The sequence below is a fragment of the Podarcis cretensis genome (assembly GCF_951804945.1).
Source record: "Podarcis cretensis genome assembly, chromosome: 1".
Classification (NCBI taxonomy): domain Eukaryota; kingdom Metazoa; phylum Chordata; class Lepidosauria; order Squamata; family Lacertidae; genus Podarcis; species Podarcis cretensis.
The window spans coordinates 32,719,345-32,744,683 of record NC_137170.1 but is presented as its reverse complement, the minus strand read 5'-3'; the positions used below and the strand labels follow the sequence as shown (position 1 = coordinate 32,744,683).

At 43.5% G+C, this 25,339-nt stretch overlaps 1 protein-coding gene across 2 annotated transcripts in view; it reads right to left on the bottom strand.

The window, feature by feature from the left end:
* Positions 1 to 4,997: 4,997 nt before the first annotated feature.
* SYNDIG1L (synapse differentiation inducing 1 like) overlaps positions 4,998 to 25,339 on the bottom strand; it is a 95,514-nt gene continuing 75,172 nt past the window's right edge. For both annotated transcript variants that reach the window (XM_079972825.1, XM_079972824.1), the window contains exons 2-4: positions 21,477 to 21,943; positions 17,849 to 17,986; positions 4,998 to 9,706 (exon numbers count right to left, since the gene is read on the bottom strand). In XM_079972825.1, coding sequence (XP_079828951.1) covers positions 9,548 to 9,706; positions 17,849 to 17,986; positions 21,477 to 21,893 — 714 coding nt within the window. In that variant the 5' untranslated portion in view covers positions 21,894 to 21,943 and the 3' untranslated portion in view covers positions 4,998 to 9,547. The remainder of the gene's footprint in view (positions 9,707 to 17,848; positions 17,987 to 21,476; positions 21,944 to 25,339) is intronic.

Genomic DNA, 25,339 nt, shown 5'->3' with positions numbered 1-25,339 from the left:
CGAATGGCCAAGTGGTGTGCAAATATTTATGATTCTCTTGTGCGTCTTGTTACCCAGCCTCAAAGAGTACAGCTTGTGGGAGATGGCGGGTGTCTGGGCTGCAGGTTAAGAAACAAGAGTCCTTGGGGCTGGATTTCCATTTTCAAAGAGTTTTTCAAAGTCTGAGCAAACTCATGAAGCTGCCACTTACCTAGACACTTGTTTTTCTCTCCTTTGCTTCTTTTCTCTTTGCTCCAGGGGATGCAGCAGACGCTCAGAGTCTATAATAAGTTATTCCAAGGCAGCCACCATGCTGATTCTATGGATTTCAATTTCCACTGTTCTCCCCTCCAGACGGTTTCTAGCTGGTACACTCAGTTTTGCAATGTTTCCCATGGGAATGCTCTCACATAGCTCTGCCCTTCTGGGATGAACAGAAATTCACATTATTAGTGGGAAACCGTTTTTTAAATATTGTCAGCCTCTTTTAGAGCAAGCTTCTTGCCTTGCAGCAAAATTAAACTATGCAAGCAGGGGGAAATGTCATTTTATAGTTTTTACTAGACGTCTACAGTGCGTAACTTACTGTTACTTTGAGTCATTAAGGAACAAATGCTGAATCCACAAGCTTCTTGGGTTTGTTTTCTTTTGGGGGTGGGGGGTGGGGCTGTCCTTCTTATGACACACTTTTATTTTCATCCTGCCTTCTCCCACAAGGACTCAAAAAAGGTTATTGTATGAAACTCTAGAATGTGTCCAGAGATTACAAAATTTTTGCAGACATTTTGGCAAAAAGATTAAAGAAGGTGCTGGTGGAGGAGATCCATAAAGATCAGGCAGGCTTTCTCCCGGGTAGGCATATATCTACCAATGTAAGGAATATAATTGACATTATAGAAATGTTGACAGTGAACATTAATACGAAGGCAGTTTTAATTTTTGTGGACGCGGAGAAAGCCTTTGACAATATATCTTGGAAATTTATGAAAAAGAATCTCCACGGGATGGGGGTAGGCTAAAGGTTTGAAAATGGTATAAGTGCAATTTATTCTGAGCAAAAGGCAAAGCTAATTGTAAATAATGTGGTTATGGATGAATTACCTATAGAAAAAGGGACACGTCAGGGGTGCCCAATATCCCCACTACTTTTTATATCGGTCCTGGAGGTCCTGTTAAATATGATTAGGGGGGACCAGCTGGTAAAAGGGATTCAGGTCGGAGCCAGACATTACAAATTAAAGGCCTTTGCAGATGACTTAGTATTGACCTTGCAAGAGCCAGACACTAGTACCAAAAGAGCTCTAGAACTAATTCAAGTATTCGGCCAGGTCGCAGGATTTAAGTTGAACAAACAAAAAACTAAGGTACTGGAAAAAAACTTAACAAATGTTGAAAGGGATAGATTCCAAGAGGAAACTGGGTTAGTGGTGGCAAAGAGTGTAAAATACCTGGGGATTAACATGACATCTAAGAATGTAAACTTATTTAAGGACAACTATGATAAGTGCTGGACTGAGATAAAGAAAGATTTAGAAACATGGTCAAACCTGAAGCTTTCCTTGTTAGGTCGAATTGCAGTAATCAAAATGAATGTATTGCCTAGAATGTTATTTTTGTTTCAGACATTACAAATTGTTGATAAACTGGACTGTTTCAAGAAGTGGCAGAAAGATATATCTAAATTTGTCTGGCAGGGCAAAAAGCCCAGAATTAAGTTTAAGATACTTACCGATTCTAAAGAAAGAGGGGGGTTTGCCCTGCCGGACTTAAGACTCTACTATGAATCGGCAGCTTTCTGCTGGTTAAAAGATTGGCTACTTCTTGAAAATGCAGACATTCTAGATTTGGAAGGATTTGATAATAACTTTGGTTGGCATGCATATATCTGGTATGACAAGGTTAAAGTGTATAAGGGTTTTAAAAATCACATTGTCAGGAAAGCACTATATAATGTTTGGATACGGTACAAAGATTTATTGGAAAATAGAACTCCCAGGTGGCTTTCACCTATGGAGGCCAAGGAGGTAAAGAAACTTAATATGAGAACCAATTGGCCGAAATATTCTGAAATTTTAGAACAAGAAGGTGGTGAATTTAAACTACAAAGTTATGAGAAAATAAAGTCCAAGGTACGAGATTGGCTCCATTATTTTCAAATAATGGAGGCTTTCAAACAAGACAGGAAAATTGGTTTCCAGGTGGAGAAATCGAAATTAGAAACAGAACTGTTAGAACCCAATACTAAGAATTTATCAAGAATGTACAACTTGCTGTTGAAGTGGAATACATTAGATGAGACAGTGAAGTCTGCTATGGTTAAATGGGCACAGGACATAGGTCATGACATTATGTTTGCTGACTGGGAGCAGTTATGGACCACAGGTATTAAATTTACGGCATGTAATGCCTTACGAGAAAACATTATGAAAATGATTTACAGGTGGTACATGACCCCAGTCAAGCTTGCGAAGATTTATCATTTGCCCAATAACAAATGTTGGAAATGTAAAGAGACTGAAGGTACCTTTTTCCACCTCTGGTGGACCTGCCCAAAGATTAAGGCCTTCTGGGAAATGATTTATAATGAAATTAAGAAAGTGCTTAAGTGCACCTTTAACAAGAAACCAGAGGCATTTCTCTTGGGTATGGTCGGCCAGTTGGTGCCGAAGAAGGATAAGAATTTCTTTTTGTACGCTACTACGGCAGCAAGGATTCTTCTAGCAAAGTATTGGAAGACACAAGAGCTACCCACGCTGGAGGAATGGCAGGCGAAAGTGATTGACTTTATGGGACTGGAAGAAATGACCGGCAGAATCCGCGACCAAGAGAAAGAGACTGTGGAAGAAGATTGGAAGAAATTTAAGATGTATCTTAAGAATTATTACAAAATTGAGGAGTGCTAAAATGCTGAGGGAAAAGAAGACGTAGAATTGCAGCAGAAAATTGTGTTTAATTTTAGGGTGGAATCGAAAAAGAGAATGAATTTATATTTAATTGGTTAAGAAGGGTTGCTGAATAATGGTTCTAAATTAAGGATGCAAAAAGGGAAAGGTATGGGGAAGTCCGGGAAAAGAGGGTTATGGAAATAAGGTTAAGAAAATATGAGTTTTTTGTGTTTGTTTTTATGTTGTTTTTGTTTATGTTAAAAAATTGGAAATCAATAAAAATCTTTATTAAAAAAAAAAAAAATAGAATGTGTCCAGAGAAGGGCAATGGTGAAGGGCTTGGTGACCAAGTTCTATGAGGAAAGGTGGAATACGCTGGGTATGGTTGCACTTGAGAAGAGACAATTAAGAGGTGATATGTTAGCCATCTCCAAATATTTGAATGGTTTCTACATACAGTGGTGCCTCGCAAGACGAAATTAATTCGTTCCGCTAGTTTTTTGGTCTTGGATTTTTTCATCTTGCGAAGCACGGACTTTGGAAAAGCTTCAAAAATCACCAAAGTCTTCAAAAACCTCAAAAAAGGCTACCACACCACGGGCTATGAGTTGCTCCTCGAAGTGAATGCACGGTTTTAAGAAAAAGGAAACAAACTTGCAAGACAAAGGAAACAAACTTGCAAGACGTTTTTGTCTTACGAAGCAAGCCCATAGGGAAATCAGTCTTGCGAAGCAACTCAAAAAACGAAAAACTCTTTCATTTTGCGAGTTTTTCGTTTTACGAGGCATTCGTCTTGCGAGGTACCACTGTAGATGATGGAGCATACTTGTTTATGGTTGCTTGTGAGCAGTGTTCTTCAACTTTGGGTCCCCGGATGTTGTCAGGACTCCAAGGCTCTTCATCCTCATCTAGCTTAGTCAGTGGTAAAGGATGATGGAAGCAAAGGCACAGGTAAAGAATTACAGATAAGATCAACCTTTGCCAACCAGGCACCCTCTGGTGGTTTTGTACTACAACTCCCATCATGCCCTGCCTGATTAGTACGGTTGCACCATGCAGGTCTACACCATTGCAGAAGCATGCTGTACAAATATCCCATCGGTTTTAGCTTGATGATTGAGGGAGAATGTGTTCTCCTGACGTATTGGCAAAGAAGAATACTGATATGTGAAGTAGTCAAGGGAAATGTCCAAGGCCATTTAATGTGTGGCAATCCCCTAAACAGACATTGTACACACAGATCCCCATCTATAAGTAGCAGAAGTGGGTTCTGTATTGTTCCTGCTTCCCTTCCAATGGACTGAGGACTTTGCAAACATCATCACCTGTGTCAACTCCAAGCTGTGGCTTGCATTAGCAAAGTAAACGCTAGACTACATGAAAAGCGTTGAGCTCTTGCAATCTGGCTCTGCTCAGGGGACAAATTAAGGAGAGGATTTAGGGTCACAGTGACAGGGTCCAACATCTCATATATCAACTGACAACTTGTACGCACATATAGACTCTGCATGTATAACCAGAATTCCTGCAGAAAGGTGGGTGTGCAATCACATACTAACCAACAGTCCTACTTGGAGTGGGACACTCCAGATTTACAGAAGCAGCCCGGCTTCTATTTGACATCCCGGATGTCCTGCTTCAGCCATCTTGCCTCTTCTGTGGTAGCCTGGTGTCCGCCGCCACAGCCTCTGCAGCCTCCATACAACCAGAAGTGGGTGCAGCACATTTCCAGAGAGGCAGCACCGCTTCTGGTGGCCACGGTGAGGCCACAGGGGCCGCAAGAAGGCTGAGGCCTAGCTGCCACCGTGGCAGTGGAGGAGAGAAAGACAGAGAATATAAGGTGGTCCAGTTGTGGGCGACATGGGGTGGGGTGGGGTTGCCTGGATTTGGGTGAGAATATGTTGGGGGTATGCAATCATGCAGGGGGAGCCTTCGCTTTTACCCACTGTAGGCATGGAGGCTCTTCGGTGACTCTATGGAGGTCAGGGGCAAGATCTGCTTCTGCAATCTCCCTTCACGCATTCTCCCTGGACGTCTGGTTTTGCTATGTCCAAGAGTCTTGCACCAGTTAGCAAATGCATCCCATTCCCATGTTCTTTCCCACATCAGAAGTTGATACTATCAATAAACACGTCCTTCATTTCCTTTTTATTATATTATTTCGTTATATAAAACATAATGGGCCCCTTCAGAGGTTTCTTCTTCTGAACAGGTGTCTTTTCGTGTGTGCTTCTCTCTCCATTATGGCTCAAGTACAGCAGAAATCTCAGACATTAACATGCTACTTTAGAATAAAATGTACACCTGAACTATACACAACATGCTGAGCCTCTGACAGAATAGCTACAGCGTGCACAGATAAATCCAAGACAAATCCAAGTCTGTACCTCTAGACACAGATATGGGACGCTGGGCTGGGAAGTACTGAGCACTCCGGTAGAAAGCTTGAGGAGGAGGAGGTGAAGGCAGAGACTCTTGGGACTCAGCTAGACTGCTAAAGAAAAAGTGATTTATATGCGTCGTATGCGCGATATAACATTGTGCCACCAGATGGTGGCAAGGAGTCCCGTTTTTCTCTACCAGTTTTACCTGTTTAAATTTACAACGCTTAAAACCGAAACGCTTCTTTGATGTGTCTAGATCCAGCCTAGCTTTTCAGGGAAAGGGTGGTTAAATTATTCATATTAGAAAGCACCTGGAAAATTGTTAAATACATACCACCAGTCAATGTTTCTCTTGCTGCTTGATTCACATAGTATTTTAAGTCTGACACTAGGGAGTCCATGGACACTTGGCTCAGCAGGGATGGGGAATCTTGGGGCCATATGTGGTCCTCCGGGACCCTCTATCTGGCCTTGGGGAACAGGCTTGAGTCTTGTAAGACCTGCTCCCTTCCTTGCAGGTTTTCTTCACCTGGCCTGGGAGGGCAGGGCCCTGACTGACTCCAGCTACAAAAACTGAGGTTTCTGAACACAAACTTGGGCTGGGTTTTTTTGTTTGAGGGGTTTGTTGCTTGTTGGTTTGGCGTATCTTTATTTCATATGCTGTTGTGATTTATGTTCAGTTTGGTTTTGTATTTTTAATGTTTTATTTATTGTTTACGACTACTTTTGTAGTTACATATTTTTTTCATGTTGTAAGCCACCTTGAGCATGGTTTGAACTGTGGAAAAACTATGTAGGTGGCATGGGCGTAGCCAAGATTTTTGTTGGGGGGGGGCAGATTCTCAGTTTGTTAAGAATATTGTATTGATTTACTTGATTTAGGGAGGCAGCTGCCCCCCTGGCTACGCTCATGTTAAGTAGGTAAACACCCTCCCGGCTATACCCCTTGCCAGCCCTACTAGAATGGCTTTTTTTTTTTGCCTGATTGAATTGTGTACTGGAACTCTGATAATACCTCTTGTTTGCCTGGAGAATAGAGAGGGAAGCCTGCAAAGTCTGAAGAAACTAGCCTACTATACAAAAGGTAAAATCCACATCCATTGCTCTGCCCACTTTGCCTCTGGCCTTGTCCATGACTGCCATGTAGCTCCCAGAGGTTTGCGCAGAAGAGATGTAGCCCTCAGGCTGGAAAAGGTTCTCCAGCTCTGTTTGGACTAGAGCCTGGAGATGACCAAGGGGGTCATCTCCAACTACCCAAGAGTTGGCATATACTACTTTTTCCTTCCTTTCACCTCTGCTATGTCTTCTGCTTTTCTTCCTCACTTGTCAATAGCACAGCCCACTCTCAATTCTTCCAGCTCAAAAGTCTCCTCTGCCCACTCTCCCTCCTTCTTGGAATTGCTAAATCTTATGGCAGCACTTGCAGCCCTGCCAGCATAAGGCTTCTTCATTAACTTCTGCTCACTTCCTTGTGATGCCTTGGAGACACACTGGAAGCGCAGACTAACCTTCCTCACATTTCATTCACAAGATAATCCACAGTTTTCTTAATGGCCATCCTATTAGCGAACAAAAACACAGAAACAAATACCCATTAATTGAGAACGGCATACAGGCGCTGTCAAGCACAGCCCTGGAAGGAGCTTCCTCTAGTGGGCATGAGGTTTTGTTGCTTGTCATTTTCTTTCAAAACTAAAAACCCTTCAGTACCTTTCCCCCCTACACTTTGATCATTAACAAACAGTGTTTTCTCCCTCCGGCTATGAACAGAGTTAAATTAAATCCTTGCCTCAGGAAAGGCAGACTTCTTGGTTTTGCGTCATACAACAGGCATGGAAGTGAAATCAAAACACTTGTGCTTTCTTGAAGTGGTCATAACTGGGAGTTTGCTTCGTGCCAGTATGCAACAACACAGGCTGGGGAATGGCATTGCAGAGGTTTTCCCACCTTAATTTTTCCTTAGTTACTTTACCCAGAAGCATTAAGTGTCTGCATCTCTTGTTTTTCTCTGCAGCTTCTCTCTTATCAGTGTAAAATACAGTTTCGTTTCTTACTAAGTTTGGCTGAAGGATTTGGCTTTTTTGACCTAGGTATGTCTCATAGTTTTTATGGCACCCGTCTCAAATGGATGCTCAGGGCAGCTTCCAAGCACATTAAAAATGTCAATAATTGAAACATAAATAATAAAAAGGAGAAAACCTACAGTTACTTAAAAAGAAGAAGTCCCTATGGACATCCCTAGCTATCAAATGTTTGTGTGAATAGCAATGGCTTACACTATTTGCAAAAGGTGAAAGGTTCAGACATAGATGGGCTTTTACTAAGAGGAAATGTCACAACCAGAGAAGATGAACTCAGAGAGAGTCAGTCAGCCTGTTGCAGGTAAGAATGACACATTCAGCCTAACATCCCCATGATGTATATAGGCCTCATAGGTTTAGATGGGAAGAGGCTTTATACCAGCACCACAAATTGTGCCCAGAAATATATTGGCTGAAAGTGCAGATACTGGAGTACTGCTGGTCAGCTCTACTGCAGCTAAGCTTTGGAACATATTCATGACATTCCCCACATTCAATTCACACTTAATGCCCAAGCACAGATTCAGAATCGAGACCTAAGCCTGGCATAGAGACAAGAAGATAGAACACTCGATGTAATTTTCAAACCAATGACCCCACTTAACAAATACATGCATACATTGAACCAGAACAGAGTGCCAAAGCACCCCACAGGAAAGAGATTACAAACATTTAACTATAAGCACCTTCTGTGTTCTTCCTGCCAGGTACGAACAGAGCCCCTGCAAGGCAGTCCCATGGATTTGACTTGTTCTAGTTCAAATGACTTCAGTGTCTACACTGCCCTTATTTTTACTATGTATTTTGTGTTTTTTATATTATAATTTTATGTTGTGAACAGTATACAAATTTAAAATAAATACATAAATAGATGGATAAGGGCCAGCTTAGCCTAGGGGTTTCTTCAAATCTATCTTTGCAGAATCACCAATTGCTTAACGGCAGTTCGATACTCTGCGGGTGCTGTCTGGCTTTTAATAAACAAATAAATAAATAGGTGGATAACTTTGGGCACAGCACAACTAAACTGGCTAAAATTCAAGCGTTCCCACTTATGAACCAACCCTATATGTACCTACTCAGTAGCAAGTCTCACTGAGTTCAGTAAGGCTTATTCCCAACTAAGTGAATATAGGATTACAGCCTCAGATGTATAAGTGTTTGCACAGAAACAGGCACAAGAAAGCTCCCATTGCATGTAGAGAGAATAATTGTAGCTGTAGAACCATTTTTACACAGAACTACCTGATCACTACAACGTCTTATCCATTCAATTCCATTTGCCTCCACAGGCTAAGGTCTGGGACATTCTGGATGTGATCAAAAGTGATCAAACCACACCACATTGGGGTGACTTTTCCATGTCAAAATGGTTATGTTAAGCTATCCTGAGTGACAGTGTAATGCACATGTCAAAATATAATTAAAATCTGGAAGGCCCATGAGGACTTTCTCAAGCCCCTTTAATGAGCTTGGTTATAGTAACTGTAATAATTGTCTTATTTAAAGCAGGTGTGTATCTCAGGTTGAAAGAGATGGCTGGGCGTGATTCTCCAAGGCCATCTTATTCTATTGTGGCAGCAGGGAAAGCCTCATACAGGAGCTGTAGGCAGAGGGGCAAGTTATATGAACAAAGCCTCTGAAAGAGAACTTTTATGGCACGTAGCTGCTACCAGCTACCCAAGGGTGAATTATTAGCATTTGATGTTGCAAGTCTTGTCATCGGCATAATAATGCAAATATCTTGACAATGCTGTTTGCTGTCACCGTGTAGCATTCAGTCCTATCTCCCAAAAGAAAGACTTTAATCTTCCCCAGCCTTCGTCTTCACTGTGCGCCCTGAGTAGGCAGGGGCTTAGATCCGACAGGTGACTGGACTTCACAAACACCAGGTCTAGCACACATGGACAGTGGTTTGAAAACACCCTGCAGACAACATTTGAAAAACTGTCCTATTCCCTTTTTTTGTTCCCGACAGTCTCAAAATCCAGGATTTTCAGTCTGAACTCTCCCCCTGCTTTTAGCTTGTCAGTCCGTGATACAAAGTAGGTCACAGTATATGTTTTATCAGAAAAAGGAAGGAGACCACACAGTCTGTATGAGCACAGATCTCTGTTTAGGGAGTGCTCCGTAGAAATCCTTGTAAGCATAGTGTCCTATGTTTCATAGGAAAGTGTGTAATCCGAGAGAATTATCCATCTGATGCAGAGATTCTTTACTATACGTGGCCACCTTTAGATAGGTAAGCAATCAGTGCTACAATCACTCCAACATACACTCCTGTGCCAATGGTGATAGAGAGTGCAGCAAGGAATAGTGCACGCCGGGAAGCAGAACTTGCCAGGTGAAAGTCCCCCTTGGAGATAGCCTTACTCGTCTGGAAACAAACAATAAATACATTATTTGTATCAATGTACAATAGCCTCAAAGCCTAATAATATCAGCTGTTTTTCAGTGAAAAGAGAATGCTTTTGTCTTCCTCAAAACTGTGTGTTAATGTATAACAACAACAACAACAACTTGTTATTTATACCCTGCCCATCTGACTGGGTTTCCCCAGCCACTCTGGACGGCTTCCAACAGAAGGTTAAAAATACATTAAAACATCAGTCGTTAAAAACTTCCCTAAACAGGGCTGCCTTCAGATGTCTTCTAAACGTCAAATAGTTGTCTATTTCTTTGACATCTGATGGGAGGGCGTTCCACAGGCCAGGTGCCACTACCAAAAAGGCCCTCTGCCTGGTTCCCTGTAACTTCGCTTCTCACAGGGAGGGAACCGCCAGAAGGCCCTTGGCGCTGGACCTCAGTGTCTGGGCTGAACGATGGGGGGTGGAGATGCTCCTTCAGGTATACTGGGCCGAGGCCGTTTAGGGCTTTAAAGGTCAGCACCAACACTTTGAATTGTGCTCAGAAACGTACTGGGAAACAATGCAGATTTCTCAGGATCGGTGTTATATAGTCTCAGTGGCCACTCCCAGTCACCAGTCTAGCTGCTGCATTCTGGATTAATTGCAGTTTCTGAATCACCTTCAAAGGTAGCCCCACATAGAGCGCATTGCAGTAGCCCAAGTGGGAGATAACTAGAGCGTGTACTACTCTGGCAATACAGTTTGCAGGCAGGTAGGGTCTCAGCCTGCGTACCAGATGGAGCTGGTAGACAGCTGCCCTGGACACAGAATTGACCTGCGCCTCCATGGACAGCTGTGAGTCCAAAATGACTCTCAGGCTGTGCACATGCTCCTTCAGGGGCACAGTTGCCCCATTCAGGGAGTCCCCAGCACCCACCTGTACTTCTGTCTTGTCAGGATTCAACCTCAACCCGTTAGCTGCCATTCATCCTCCTACCATGTAATGTAATGTAAAATACATATTATATTACAACAATTTGTTCAATGAGAGTCATGGCTGGTGGTTTTAATTATTACATGTAAACCACCCAGGGAACATTCATTATTGGGTGGTCAATGCATGCATGTGAACTTTCAGAGACATCTGGTTAGTCACCGCTGGGGGGAAAAAGATGCATAATGTTCTATTTTAGTCTGATCCAATGTGTTTATGTTTGTCCATCCCTTTAGTGACTGTATTATGTTGCTTCTTCTGGATATTTCCTTGGAGATAAGCTGACCCAAATTCACTGAGCTAATCAGTGAGAACAAAGAACACTTCGTTAGCTCATTGCTTGTTATAGGTTTTTCCTTTTCTTCACAATTTAGTATCTCTGAGGCCATGTCCACACAGGATTCTCCAGAACCAAATTTGTGTTAACCAAACCTATACTGTGCCTACAGGGGACAACGTCAATAGGGGGCTTCCCCATGCCAGCTCTATAGCTACTTTACCAGGAATCTTCTGCTGAGCTAAAATGCTGAACCAAGAGTGGAAGAGGGTGGTTGTTGTTGTTTTTAGTTTTGTAAATGTGCCCTTCAGCTTCTATTTTGCATAGCTCAGGTGTCAAGAGCCTTTGAGTCTGAGGACCTGCCTCTGCTTCCCACAGTTTTCATGGGGAGAGGGTTGCCTACACTGTGTTCCTCCTCTTTGCCCTCCAGTCCCCTAGGCACCCCAAGCATCATTGAGGAATCTGCTTTAGCCTTCGCACGTTTGCCTTTAAAGATTCCAAGGTTTGAATACTTTCAGGCAATCCCCATATCTCTCTACATCCCCTTGTGCCTTCCAAGTTCGGAGGGGGCCACATGATACATCTCTGTCGCTATGGTGCTACTTGCCTTGCTGCTCCCACCTGTCAATCTTACTTTCTGTTGCTCCAGTTGCTATGGCAACAAGAGTAGCAGCTCTTTAGCTCTTGGTGCAGAACACTGGACAGGCTGCTGCATTATTTGCCATAGATTGCCTTCCTTGCTTTGGAGCTCCAGTCCACCACAGCCCTCAGCACCTTCCAGTATGTATGATGGTTTCCTCCTGGGGGAGGTTGTGCTCACGACCCCAACATCGCAGTTCTATAGAAGCATGCCCCTCCTTGACTCACAAGGGGCTAATTCACAAGCTCCTACAACCAGATAATGCCGTGCCTTCAAAGTGTGCCTTGCTGTGGTCCTGTTTGCGTTTAATCCTACCTGTTATCTTACTGCTTAATTTCCGAGCTGCATAAAAGCTTTCAAAAGGACCACGTAATTCCCTAAAGCTTAATGCTTTTGTGCTGCTGGCAAGCATGGATTCATCCCTCTTCAAAACATTTCTCCCCAACAATTCTAATACTTCTGCTTGCTCGCTTACTACGAAATTCGTTATTGTCTTGAGTTGAGAGCAATTATTTGTTATTCTTCTTCTTTTCCTATAATTAACAGTGTTACTATTAAGAATTCTTCCTCTCTTTGCTAGTGTTGTCAGGCTTTCTTAATTGGCTTTTGTTTTGGGGTTGGTTCCACCAAATTTTGGAATCCCTTCTCTAAACACATGATGAAACTGATGTCTTCTTTGACCTCTCTGTTTTAGGAGACAGACAAAAATCCCTTTTCTCTCATGCCTTAAATGGCTTTTAAGATTTGTGGCACTTTTTTGCTTTTCATGATTTTGATGTTTTGATTCAGAGATAATAACCAATGTGGTGCCTGTGAAGGATGGCCAGACCCAACCACTTACTAGCAAAGGGTGACCCATCCTACATCTTTCTTTCCCAGCCACTTATTTGCCATCTGGGGCAAGGGGTGCAAAATACCTACTACCTTTTGGTAGCTGTCTTGGGAGTAAGGGGACTGCCAGCAGAAATCTGTCTCCTACCTGGCAATTTTAGCCCATCATCCCTCCTGCACCCCCAGGAACTTTAGATCAGTGGCATAGTCCAGTTTCAGTAACATAGGGGGAAAGATAGTGTTTCCAGAATACAGTGTAGCTCAGAAATCCAATTAAGCAGTTTATTATGGAGGAGTATTTAAAAAGGAGGGAAAGTGGGGAAACAGAGAGTATGTACAGTACTGGCCTAGATGATCCTACTGTAAGCAAGCGAACATAGCAAAACTTACTCCTATGGTTATCATTCAAGTTGGTAGCTTCCGGAGCTGGTTGTAGGATAAGGGACAAAGAAATGTTAGCAATATGCTACTTTAAAGGGATCTTGACCCAAGTGGGTTGTGATTGACAGATGGCTCCCAGCAGCTAATCAGAGAGACTACAGTAGCTAAGAAGGTTAAAAGTTGGGAGATGGGGTTGCAATAGTGTCAGTTCCTGCCACAGTGGTCTTTCTATCCTACCAGACCACAATCTGTCCTCAGCTTCTGCACTGGACTTGGGATGTGAGGGAGGTCTAGAGAACTTGAGTATCGTAAGGGAACAGGTTAGGGCAAGCCATAACTTTGCCACAGTGACCTCCAGAAGATGTTGAGCTACTGCTGTCATCTTTCGCCATACTGGCTGAGGCTGTTGTAAGCTGGAGTCCAATAAGATCTAGAAGCCACTGCAATAGGCGCCCTATTTTAATTCATTCCCCCCCCCCCCAGCTTTTTAGCTGTGTTATTTTCTCCTGCTGTTTTTATTGTTTTTATTGATTTTTTTAAAAAAATAATTAAAAAGTTTTAATTTTGTATTGTAAGCTGCCTTGAAGCTAGATGTGGTAAGATGGTGGAAGAAATCCTATAAGTAAAATAAAAGTGAGCTGTAAATGAGTCTTTATTGAAACACACAAATAATATTTTATTCACATCTTGCTCATTCTGAATCTGACTTCTGTTGGGTGAGTTTGATTACAATGTAGCGCAACAGAGGTCAGTAGAGAACCACTGGTGTAATCATGTAATGGACAATCTTCTAAAGTACTTCCTCTACAGTAGAGACAGGGATACCTGTGGACTCCAACTTCTAAGAACCCCAGGTAGCATAGCCAATGTTCAGGGATAATGGGAGCCTAGCAACATCTTACGAGGGCCACAGGTTTCTTAGCGCTCTCTACAGAGATGATTTACAGTACTAGGAAAATGTAGTTGATATAATTGATTTGGATCTCAGCCAAGCAAAGGAATTTTACTACTTAAACTGGAAAGGATGGGTGAGAAAGGGGAATCAGACAAAGAGTTGTGCTGAATGTGAAGGGCAAGCGTTCAATCTAGAGGGGTGGGGAAGGCCCATGACATTTGCTTTGCATGCAGAAAGTCGGTCCCTGGCATCTCCAAGAAGGGCTGGGGGAAAGGAAATTCTGGTGAGCCACTGTTAGTAAATGTAGGGACCCCTGGACGGTTAAGTCAAAGGTGATTATGGGGTTGTGGCGCTCATCTCGCTTTCAGGCCGAGGAAGTGGGTGTTTGTCCACAGACAGCTTTCTGGGTCATGTGGCCAGCATGACTAAACCGTTTCTGGCGCAACAGAACACCGTGACACGGAAACGCCATTTACCTTCCCACCACAGTGGTACCTATTTATCTACTTTCACTGGCGTGCTTTTGAACTGCTAGGTTGGCAGGAGCTGGGACAGAGCAACGGGAGCTCACCCCGTTGCAGGGCTTTGAACCGCCAACCTTCCGATCGGCAAGCCCAAGAGGCCCTGTGGTTTAGACCACAGTGCCACCCGCGTCCCTCAGTAAAGGTGATACTGAGCTAAATACACCAATGGTCTGAATTGGTATAGGGCAGCTTCCTGACAAGTGAACTTCCTCTGCAGTCACTATTGGAAGACACATTCCCTATTCATTATGGATCCTGAGGAGAAGAACTGGTGGCTACTGGTGAAATTTGTGAATGAGACCAAGCTCAGAAGCATTGTCAGAGCAGGGAAGAATTGGGTGATGACGTAGGGTGACAAAGAATAACAGAATTGCCATTCAATTCTTGAATACAAAGTTTGGGGACAATATTTTTGTTTATTTAAGCAGTTGTATATCCTGCCCATCTATTGTAGTGAGTATAGCCAGGATGCAGTGGCGTAGCGTGGGGGGTGCAGGGGGGCCCGGCCGCACCGGGCGCAACTTCTGGGGTTAGGGCAAATCCATGGGTTAGGGGGCGCAAATCCACGGGTTAGGGGGTGCAAATTACTTGCCTTGCCCCGGGTGCTGACAACCCACGCTACGCCACTGCCAGGATGGCTACATTGTCAGCTTTGAGACTTGAAAGGAGAGAGGAAGAAAGACTTTGAATATTGGATAATCATAATGCGATTTACAAGCTATTTTTTGGATGTGTTTGGCAGGTTTCTATCCTTTTCTTGACTAAATACAGGGAAAATTTGATATCACGGTGTAAATCACTGGTGAGGTTGTATTTGAAATATGGTGTAGCGGTAAATTTTGAAGAACAGCAGCTCATTATGACTGCCCTTACAGCAGGGATAGGAAGCTTGTGGCCCTCCATATGTTATTCAACTGCAGCTCCCATCATCCCTGTTCACTGGCCATGTTAGCTGGGGCTGATGCGAGTTGGAGTCCAACAACTTCTGGAGGGCCACAGGTTCCTCACCACTGCCCCATACTCACAAGGGTGTGTGCTTCTGCAGGTTCCTAGCTAGACTTAAGACAAGATAACCCATCTTACTATTCTCTGTAGCATGACTGCAATTCCATGCATAGTTACTTAGAAATAAGCTCCAATGAACTCACTGGTGCTTATTTCTGACCATAGAGATTCAGCTTGTAAAGCACAATGAGCTTTAATAACTTGTAAAACGCATTGAGACAGTTGAAGTGCAACATTTAGCTTTTAATTAGAAAATCTTGAAATTATACCACTTAAACCATTGGTATGAAATAGGAACACCATCAAAGAAAACGAAAGAATTTTAGAGCCTCTGCATGATTATTCTCTGACTTCCTTACTGCTAAGTTGTCAAAGACAAATGTAAAACTTGTAAGGCTCGTCATCACCTCATTCTCTTCTTAGAGCAAGGAAAGTCGATCAATTACCCTGGCACTCTGGGAGATGATGTCATTGCTCCTGCTCTGAAAAAAGGCCCAGAGCTGTGCCCCCGCCAGAGCACCATTGCTGCTGACATGTTTTCACTGACCATGTTGAAGACTCTTGGCCATCTGTCACAGAGCTTTGTCATTCTGTGGCTGGAGTGATGTAGCAGGGGGGATTGATATACGGCCAAAATAATGCTTAAGGAATAGCATTTTGTGTGTGTGCCGGGAACAGTGAAAATAAATTCTCCTGAGATGGTGGCTGTAAAATGTGCTTGGCTGTATGTGGAGTTCTCTGTCTGCCCTGCTCCCTTCCTGCATGTAATGTTCTCCATCCCTCTGTCCATTCGGATACGTGATTGAAGTTCAGGTTTACCTTCTGAGTAGACTGTAGTTTGCTGGAATACACTTTATTTCAGTTACTCTGACAATTTGTCAGACGGCAAGCCATATATTCTTTAACTACATAAAATGCAGAAACATGTGTTTCATTTACAAGGAGAGCAGTCAGAAGCAAAAGGAGAGTGGGCTCCTGTAACCTTTAACAGTTAGAAGAGGGATGATGAGCAGAGATATGTTTGTGATTATGCCATAGTGCAGCAAGGCTGCTGAAGTGGGTGTTCTTTGTAACACCTGTGCTGGAAGATCTTCACTATCTACTAATACATTACTAGGGTAACTTTAAGGTTTTGCTATGGGTATATAAAGCCCTGAGCAATGGGTTATTTCTGGGAATACCGTTATCTTGCCTGGCCAATTTAATCCTTGGGGGAGACATTCTTTACTAGTGCTGTATGCTGTATGCTCTTCAAATTTTCTCCTCACTAAAAACAGGGCCTTTAGTGTGGTGGCACCTACCCTTTGGAATGTGCTTCCAGGGAGCATCAGGTAAGCATCTACAGTATTGACATTAAGGCACTCATTTCAAACTCTTCTGTTCACCTTTTCTTTAGAGGTGATCCAGCTTCATTGATGTATTAATGTTATCTAGATATTTGTGATGTCTTTTAAGCACATAAGAGCCTGCTAGATTAGCCCAGCGCCTCATCTAGTCCAGTATCTTGTTCTCACAGTGGCCTTGTTTTACAAATGTAGTTTCATGATTGATTTTATGCTGCTTACTGCCATGATTTTTTTTTAAATGTTCACAGTATAGAAAATTTAGCCTGTGAATAAAAGTGGAAAGGCTGTACTTGCCAAAAACTCTTTTTTGCACAGCTATTCAATGTACAGTCATACCTCGTGTTGCGTACTTTCGCGTTACGTCCCGTGACAACCCGGAAGTACTGGAATGGGTTACTTCCGGGTTTTGCTGCTCGCACATGCGCAGAAACGCTAAATCACACTTCACGCATGCGCACCAAATTGCGCCGCGCACCTGCGCAGACACAGCACTTCGAGTTGTGGGCATTTCATGTTACGGACAGGCCTTCGGAATGGATCCCATCCGTAACATGAGGTACCACTGTACAACAGTCCGATCCATCTTTCCTTCTGGATAGTTCAGCTTCTTTTTCTTACAGGTTGGGAATAGCAGTGCTTACAGTTACCTTGTGAGGTTTCAGCGTTGCTTTAAAGAACAGTTGATTCTATTAGGAGCTATCAGTTGAGTTCCACGTGACTTTCACACATAAAGCCACGCACCCATGCACTCCCATAAGTCGCACTTGAAATGCGCTGCAATGCAGAGAGCAAATCCTGTCGGCTTCTGATGCTGGGTATCCTTCATGACAACATGGACGCTGCTCCTTTGCCATGTGATGGGGATCCAAGCACTGTTTTAAGCCTGATACAAGAACAGCCCTATCATTTGATAGAATGAGGACAAATTTGGGGGTAGCATTAAAGGGGGAGGTGAGCGATGAATGGTGGCAAAAATTTCCCTGTGGTGGAAATTTTTAGTAAAATATGGAGTGACATTTGCATTTTTTCCATCAAGCACCGACATGTTTTGGGTTGGCATTAGGTAGCTAGACACACACACACACACACACACACACACACACACACTCCACCAACTTCCCAGATAATTTCATGTTAGCAGGGGTCCTAGTTGGGTGGGACTGCAATATACTTGGCACAGTAGTGAATCCAGCCCTGACAGGCCTTTTATAAAATAGTTCCCTAAGACAAGAAGAACACAGTACATAGCAGGAAACATCAGCACACGCAAATTCTTACCCCTTGAGAAAAGTAGAAAGCAGCAATTCCCAGAGGCCAGAAACAACAGAGCATTGAAAAAATTGCCAAGCCCAGGTGGTCTCGTGGGGGAAGCATCAGAAAATGATCTTCACTCTCGCTGTCACTGGAGGAGTCACTCTGGAAAGCAAATCAAGGCAATGGCACACTGTAAGCCTGACCCACAGAGTATGCAGCAGCAGCAGCAGAACATGTAACCAATTTACACTACACATGTTTGATGTTGCTGCTGTGACAACACTTTCTCTCCTGATATACAGCAGCAGGCAGATGAACTTCATGGGGCAGGAAGCGCTGTGATGGGAGTGTCGGCGGGACGAGTCCATCACACATTCAAGCGATACAGCGTCAGCCTCTATGAGCTAGGATGTTTATCTGCCAAGGAACAGTGGCTAATATGAATGATCTTTTGGGAACTGGATGTCCAACAGAGATGATATACAGGGCACCACCTCAATCATCACCATACTTCCCCGTCTTCAGACTGAAAATACTTGATGTCTATTAGGCAGCAGATGTACTGCTTAGTATGCTGATTGAGAATAATCTTCTTGGCTTCAGTCCACAAACCATTTAATCTGGAGTGGTCTGGCAGGTATTTCATAGACCTCAGTAGGACTTCGGTGAGACTATTCGGAGTAAGAAACTTGTGGTTTTCAGCAATCTATGCATTACTGGCATTCTGCTATATGTCTATATGTATCTTGTCTTACAACATGCTTATCCTAAAACACAACATCAAAAAAATGTGCAACTGACGAATGCACTTGGAAATCTAAACAAATAATCCATACAAACATAATTGAGCTGGATAAATAAGATGGATGGTTAAATAGGAACCCTAGAGGAAGCTGGTATCCTCATTATGCCAGCTCAACAAAGATGTCCTTAAATCACTTGTTTCAGAAGAGACCCTTAATTCTAACGTGCTTTTCCAGGGTAAGACTATTGAGAATTTGAATCTGTCACATTCCCTGAATGACTATGAGAATTACTAAGATTGACAATTAAGTCTGGCTGTGTCAATCCTGCATATGGAAATTTCTGGTACTTTAACTACCCAGCTATGAATCAAAAGAATAATGGAATATGTAGGCATGGGGTCCTCAACCTTTTTGGGCCCAGAGGCAAAATTGGAGGTTTAAGAAACTATTGTAGATGCCACAAAATACCCCATTCCAAAACGTTTATCCTCCCCAACTCACCCCGCCCCTACGGAACAGTATCCAACTAACTCGTACCATAAGAGCAAGGATTTCCACAAGTGCAACTGAATTCCCCACTTCTCCTCTCCTGTGCAGACCCTCAATCTGTTCTGGGTTTCTTCCAAAACCTCTGGAGCAGATTTGGGAAGGGTACCATACAAGGCATATGCATGGGGTGGGGAGCAGTTCCATTGTACAAGTGGAAATCCTTGCACTGATAAAACAAGTTAGAAGAACAGCACCCAAAGAAGGAAAGTTACATCCCTTAGAAAAAAACAGGCAAACCCCCAACCACCATCCCAACACCCCATTTAAAAGAAACAGTAAAAAATGAGAGTGGCAAGGTGCCTTGATGGGTGCTAAGGGGTGTGTGTCTGAGGGTGCAACTGTGTCCACCGGCACCAGGTTGAGGGCCCCAGATTTAGACTGACAAGTTGACATAGAGAAGTTCTGAGATTAAAGGATGGTTGGATTCATGGCTGTAAAATTGCCATAGAAAGGATACAGTTACTATTGATACTACCAGGGAGATCGCTAGTATTAAGAATGGGAGACAAGTCTTGAATACCTTTTAGACTATTTCTGAAAAACGGAAACACCAAGACTTGTCAATTTAAATCAATGGAGATACTGGCATATACTTATAGTAAAATGGAATAAACATCTGGTTTTTTTGTGTCCTATCCCTTCTGGAGCTACTTCCTGATAATGTCGGAGGCGATGCCTCAACAAGAGGCATCTCTTCCGATAAAGAAAGCCGTTCCCAAGTGCCACCTTGGGACCAGATGATAAAGAATTGCAACTGTTTGATTTGTACTATACTGCCGGCTGCCGTTGCTTTATAGCTCAATCCCAAGCTTATTCACTTGGAAGAAAGTTCCATTCATTTTAATGGAAGTTGCTTTCAAGTTAAGTGTGCTTAAGGACACTTTCGTTATTAAATAACTCAGTGTGAAATAGTAACCCAGAAAGCTGCAATATAATAATAACAGTGATGATGCTGGAAGTGATGATAATAATAACAGAAACCGTGTTAGAAGCCCCCACTCACTGCTGTCAGCTCCAACCCTTGATGCGAAGCAATAGGCGTCCTACTGATTTCTCTCTTCCCTGACCGAAAGCTGCTTCTGCCAACGTCGTCTTGATATAATATTTCTAGGACATCTATCGCCACCATGGCATTTAAGTAGCGTTTTTCGCCCTCCTACTCTTCCTCTCGTTAAGTATTTTACAGTCTTCCCTCACTCCCCAGTCTCTCATTTGACCTTCTTCTTTTCAGCTCTACTTTCACATATTCTCTCCTCCTTCTTAACAGTTTCACAGAGGAGAAGAAGGGCGGAGGGAAGGCTTTGCAGAGTTTATATAATAAACCACATCTTCTCCAGCCACTCGGACGTGGGGCAAAATCCTAACAGAAATCACTGCATGGAAATAGATTATCGTTTTTCTTTCAAGCTAAATTCTCAGCTCACTAGCTGGGGATTTGGGATTTCCATGGAAAATTATTTTTCTTGAGTGCCAGTGAAACAGGGCCGTTTTTCATCTTTAGCAATGTCCCTCGCTTGCATTAGGACTAAAATTGATAAATTGTGAGCTAAAATGGATTAGAAATTCTGGATGTGAGCCTAAAACAAGCTTATTAAAATAATTCATTCTAACTACACACCTCTCTATAATTATTTCTAGTCGTATTATTCTTAATATATTATATTATGGTGGAAAACTCTTTTTCTTTTGAGAGGGGCATTTTCTTTGGGCTAATCTGTCAGGGGCTGCATGGCAACTCTGGGTGCAGCTGAAGTCAGTGATGTGTGGGCCCAGAACCAAAAGAAGGCGTGGTTCCCCCCTTTCTCCACTTGCCAGAAGGTCTGAACTGATCGCTTGCAGAGGGTTTTTGAAATCAGGCTGAGGGACGCCTAAACTTAGGCTGAGGCCTAAGACCACAGTTGCTCACCCCTGTATTAAACCCTCAGGCTTAATTCCTCAGAAATAAGGGAAGCTGTCTCTCAGGAGAGAGAAGTTCCCATGCAACATTTACCTCAGTTCTTCCTACTATCATGTACAATGGTACCTCGGGTTACATACGCTTCAGGTTACATACGCTTCAGGTTACAGACTCAACTAACCCAGAAATAGTGCTTCAGGTTAAGAACTTTGCTTCAGGATGAGAACAGAAATCGTGCTCCGGCGGTGTGGCAGCAGCAGGAGGCCCCATTAGCTAAAGTGATGCTTCAGGTTAAGAAAGTTTCAGGTTAAGTATGGACCTCTGGAACGAATTAAGTACTTAACCTGAGGTACCACTGTACATAATCACAAATATTATATTTTCTATATTTACTTCTCTGTCCTAAGCATGGTTACTCAGAAATAAGTCCCAAGATAGGCTCACAGCTTCCAAAATTTACCTCATATTCTTGCAATTCCTCCTCTTCCACTTCATAGGACACTGTCTGGATTTTGATGTCATTTTCCATCAGGGACCTCCCTTGGGTTTCTTGTACATCAGAGGCCTCAGCAGAATGCTCTTTGTTTCCCATGAAGGCTGTCTCACAACTCTCACCTTTGTTGTCCTTGACCTTGACACTGGTCTCATCCTTCACCAGGATGAAATTTGGGCCGTACAATGCTTCAACAGCCAGCTGAAGAGAACTGGCATCCAGCAGTTGGTGAGTCCTCGCATTGCCAGAATTTTGGAAGATATAGGAGTACAGTTTACCCTGGCAACGGTGGCCAGGATAATCCTGGTGGTAACTGTAACTGCCATGAAGGTGTCCATTGTTCTTGGCCAACAGCGGATTCTGGAGTTCACTCACACTTTCCATTTTGCTGAAAGCTCAGTGCGAGGTGCTTCTAAGACAGAGAACAAACAACCCTGAAGAACAAATGAAAGAAAAAGGAGGCAGAATTAGGGGGCACATAAAATACAGAAACTCATTAAGTCAGGTATGGGGAGCCTGTGGTCCTCCAGCTGTTGTTGGAGTCCCATTAGTCCCAGCCAACATCTCCAGTGGTCAGGGATAATGGGCGCTGTATACCAATAACATCTGGATGGCAACAGGCTTCCCATCCCTGGAGTAAGTGGTTCAAGAGCAATAACTATGTTATGTTAACTAGCACTGGGGCATGTCTGTGTTGATGGAAATACTGGGATTGAACTTACATAAGATAAATTCCAGCATGCACCTTGACTCAGAGAACCTATAGTACTTTGAGGGAAAGTTGATGGAGATCTCTTTCAGATGTGTGCTGAAGTTTTTGCAGTCAAGCCTAGCAATGCATATCTAACCCATTCATTAGGAAATGAAGGAATTAAGGACCACAGAGCTGTAAATTTCTAGAGAAGGCACAGCTAGGTCACAACCACTCACCCTCAGGGAAGGAGGGAGTAAGGTTTATTTCTCCTTCCTTCCTTCCTTCCTTCCTTCCTTCCTTCCTTCCCCTCTCTCCTCTGTGAACCATCTAACTGAGAAGATGTCTGAGGCTGGGGCTCCAGTTTCAGACTATGTGCTTGAGGCCAACTTCTGTATTTTGCAATCAAGAATGCCTTACCTGTGTTGTTTCTGCTGTAGCACTGAATGATGCATGAGCGAGACCTCTGATTACTGTAAGTAAAGCATTTAAACTTACTTAAGGTTGTAGTCCATCCATTCTGGGAGGGGTAGAGGGGGTGGGAGAACACAGTTGTGAGTGCTTAATACTGGGAGACCTAAAGGTCTTAACAACCTATATCTATGTGAAAATCTGAAAAGTTGGCTGTGAAAATGCTGCAATGTACTGTACTGAAACCATCAAAGTACTAAAGATCTGGACTGTGTGCTATATAGCACTTGGATAATTGGGCAATCAGAAAATCAGAAGAGCTCAGCGATGAGAAACAGGAGCTTGCTGTGGACATGACCTGTTTTTGATGGTAAATGAAAGCATTTGGCTGTGCTACTGTCCACGAATTCATGTACATCTCTCCACAGCCTGCCAAAATATGGCTTGAAACTGTCTTTATTTGAGTCTTCTTGTCAAGAATCATTGTGGCAGGTAGTAAGATCAGACTATGAACTATGTGATAAGATGAGAAGGTCAAAGCCATCATGACGGTTAGCATGTGTTGAGCGCTGCCCTTTCTCCTTGGCAGCTTGAGAAAGGGAAGGAGAATCTGATGTAAATGCGCAGTGTATTTACTTCATGCTGGGTCATAACTTCCTGGAGAACTACAGTGAATAACAGATGGCCCTGGCATAGACCTGAGGTTGGCATCCCCTGCAGAAACCCTCCTTGCATTATAAACAAGCGGGACATGCTGTGAATTACAGCCCTTTCATTTGTGAGTGATGCCAGTAAATGTAATATATTTTGCATGCTAAAAACCATCACACAAAACTCCAGCAAGAGTTCTGAAGCTCGCAAGGTGAGAGTGGAAATAATGGGAATAAAAAAGAAAACTGAAAGGCTGCTTGCTATGGAAGTACTATCACTCTTATGGGATCTTGTCTATGCAGTTATATTTTTATATCTAGTGCCTAGGAACACAGGGAGCTGCCATACTGAGTAAGACCATTGGGTCCATGTAGCTCAGTATTGTCCACACTGATTGGCAGCACCTGTCCAGGACTGCAGACAGGGTTCTCTCCTGGCTCCATCAAGGGATGCCAGGAATTGAGACCACTTACTAACAGTGCAGATGTGTTACAGAAAACCAATTGCCCCCCCCTTATTTACTCCCACTTTGGGCCTGTGCTCTACTGCGTCACTCAAACCACTGTATCACATACCATCATGTAACATCATGCAATCCTCAGGGGGTGCAGTGGGTCAGTGTGAACAGCCAGGGCCATCTTTAGCAGATGTGGTACCGGGGTGCAAATATCTGCCCAGTGTCCCCAAATTACCACGGATAGTGTTGGGATGGCCGTAGCTGTGCACTGCCAGCTATGGGGGGGGGCACAACTCTCTCCCATGCCACTGCAGGAGAGCGATCCCCGTAGAGGGTTGGGAGTGAAATTGCGCCCCTCCCAAGCCTCCTCAGGAGGAGAGCGATCCCGGCAGAGGCTTGTGAGGGAAGCTGCAAGCCCGCCAGCCTTATGGTTGGCGGGGCACAGCTGGCGGGTGTGCTGGGAAAGGGGAGGCCGCCGGCAAAGCCGCGCGGCTCCCCCACTCGCTGGGGCGCTCCTGAGAGGCCGGCACCCTGGCACAATGCACCACTAAACCCAATGGGAAAGACGGCTCTGCGAACAGCAATGGGCAGGATTCCTGCTTTGCCAGGGGGTTGGACTAGATGACTCTCAGGGTCCCTTCCAACACTACAATTCCATGTTTCTGTGTCTGGGTTTGTGGTCAGGAGGCAAAACTGGCTATCAAGGAGACACATGGGCTGGGCCACTCCCAAAGCATCTCAGGCAGACTGCAGCTGGTTCTGCAACACACCTTGCAGCCTTATTGCTATGGAATCCTACGAGTCCCTTCTATCAGTTGATTCCAGCTGATATAGCAGTGCAAAGACTGTATAGAGGCATTTCTGCACTGCCACTGACCTCACTTCAACACAAGCAAAGTGTTGATCATCCTTCCTCCATGTAACTAACTGTTGGAGGTTTCCTCCTGCCCTCAGCTGATTTTTTTTTTTTATGCCCCCCCCCCATATCTCACCAATGCTCCTGCCCTTGACTGATGTTTTACTTCATTTCCCCCCCTGTATCTGATACAAGTCCCCCTGTGTCTTACTCATTAACTTGGCGGTACGTGATAGAATTTCTAGTTCATATTACTTTATTGGCTGAAAGTTTGAAAGCAGAACTTTTTTGGGCGGGAAATGACATGAAATACCTTTGATGCAACCAACACTTTTCCAGAATATTAAACTACCAATCCATCTAACAATTCTACCTGTTAGCTCCTGTCAATTTTTATACAGAAACGTTAGGGGAAACCCAATGAAAATATTGTACAAGCCTAATATATACACAAGAGCTTTATATCCTACTTCATTAAAATCAATGAACGTGTTGCTGTTATCCTCAGCTAGAGCAGGACTGCATCTGATAATGCCTCTGCATATTTATACACATATGAACTTGGAATAGTCTATTAACTGACTGATATTATACTGTGATATTTGCAGGGATAGCACACTGCCATGCCATCGTACCACGTTTGAGAAAGAAGGGAAGGATAGAGATGAGGACAATTAATTTTATGTAAATGTAAATTATATTTTGGTGAAGCAATGTTCAGTGAAATCACTTATCTGGGGGATATGAATCCAGCAATGAATATA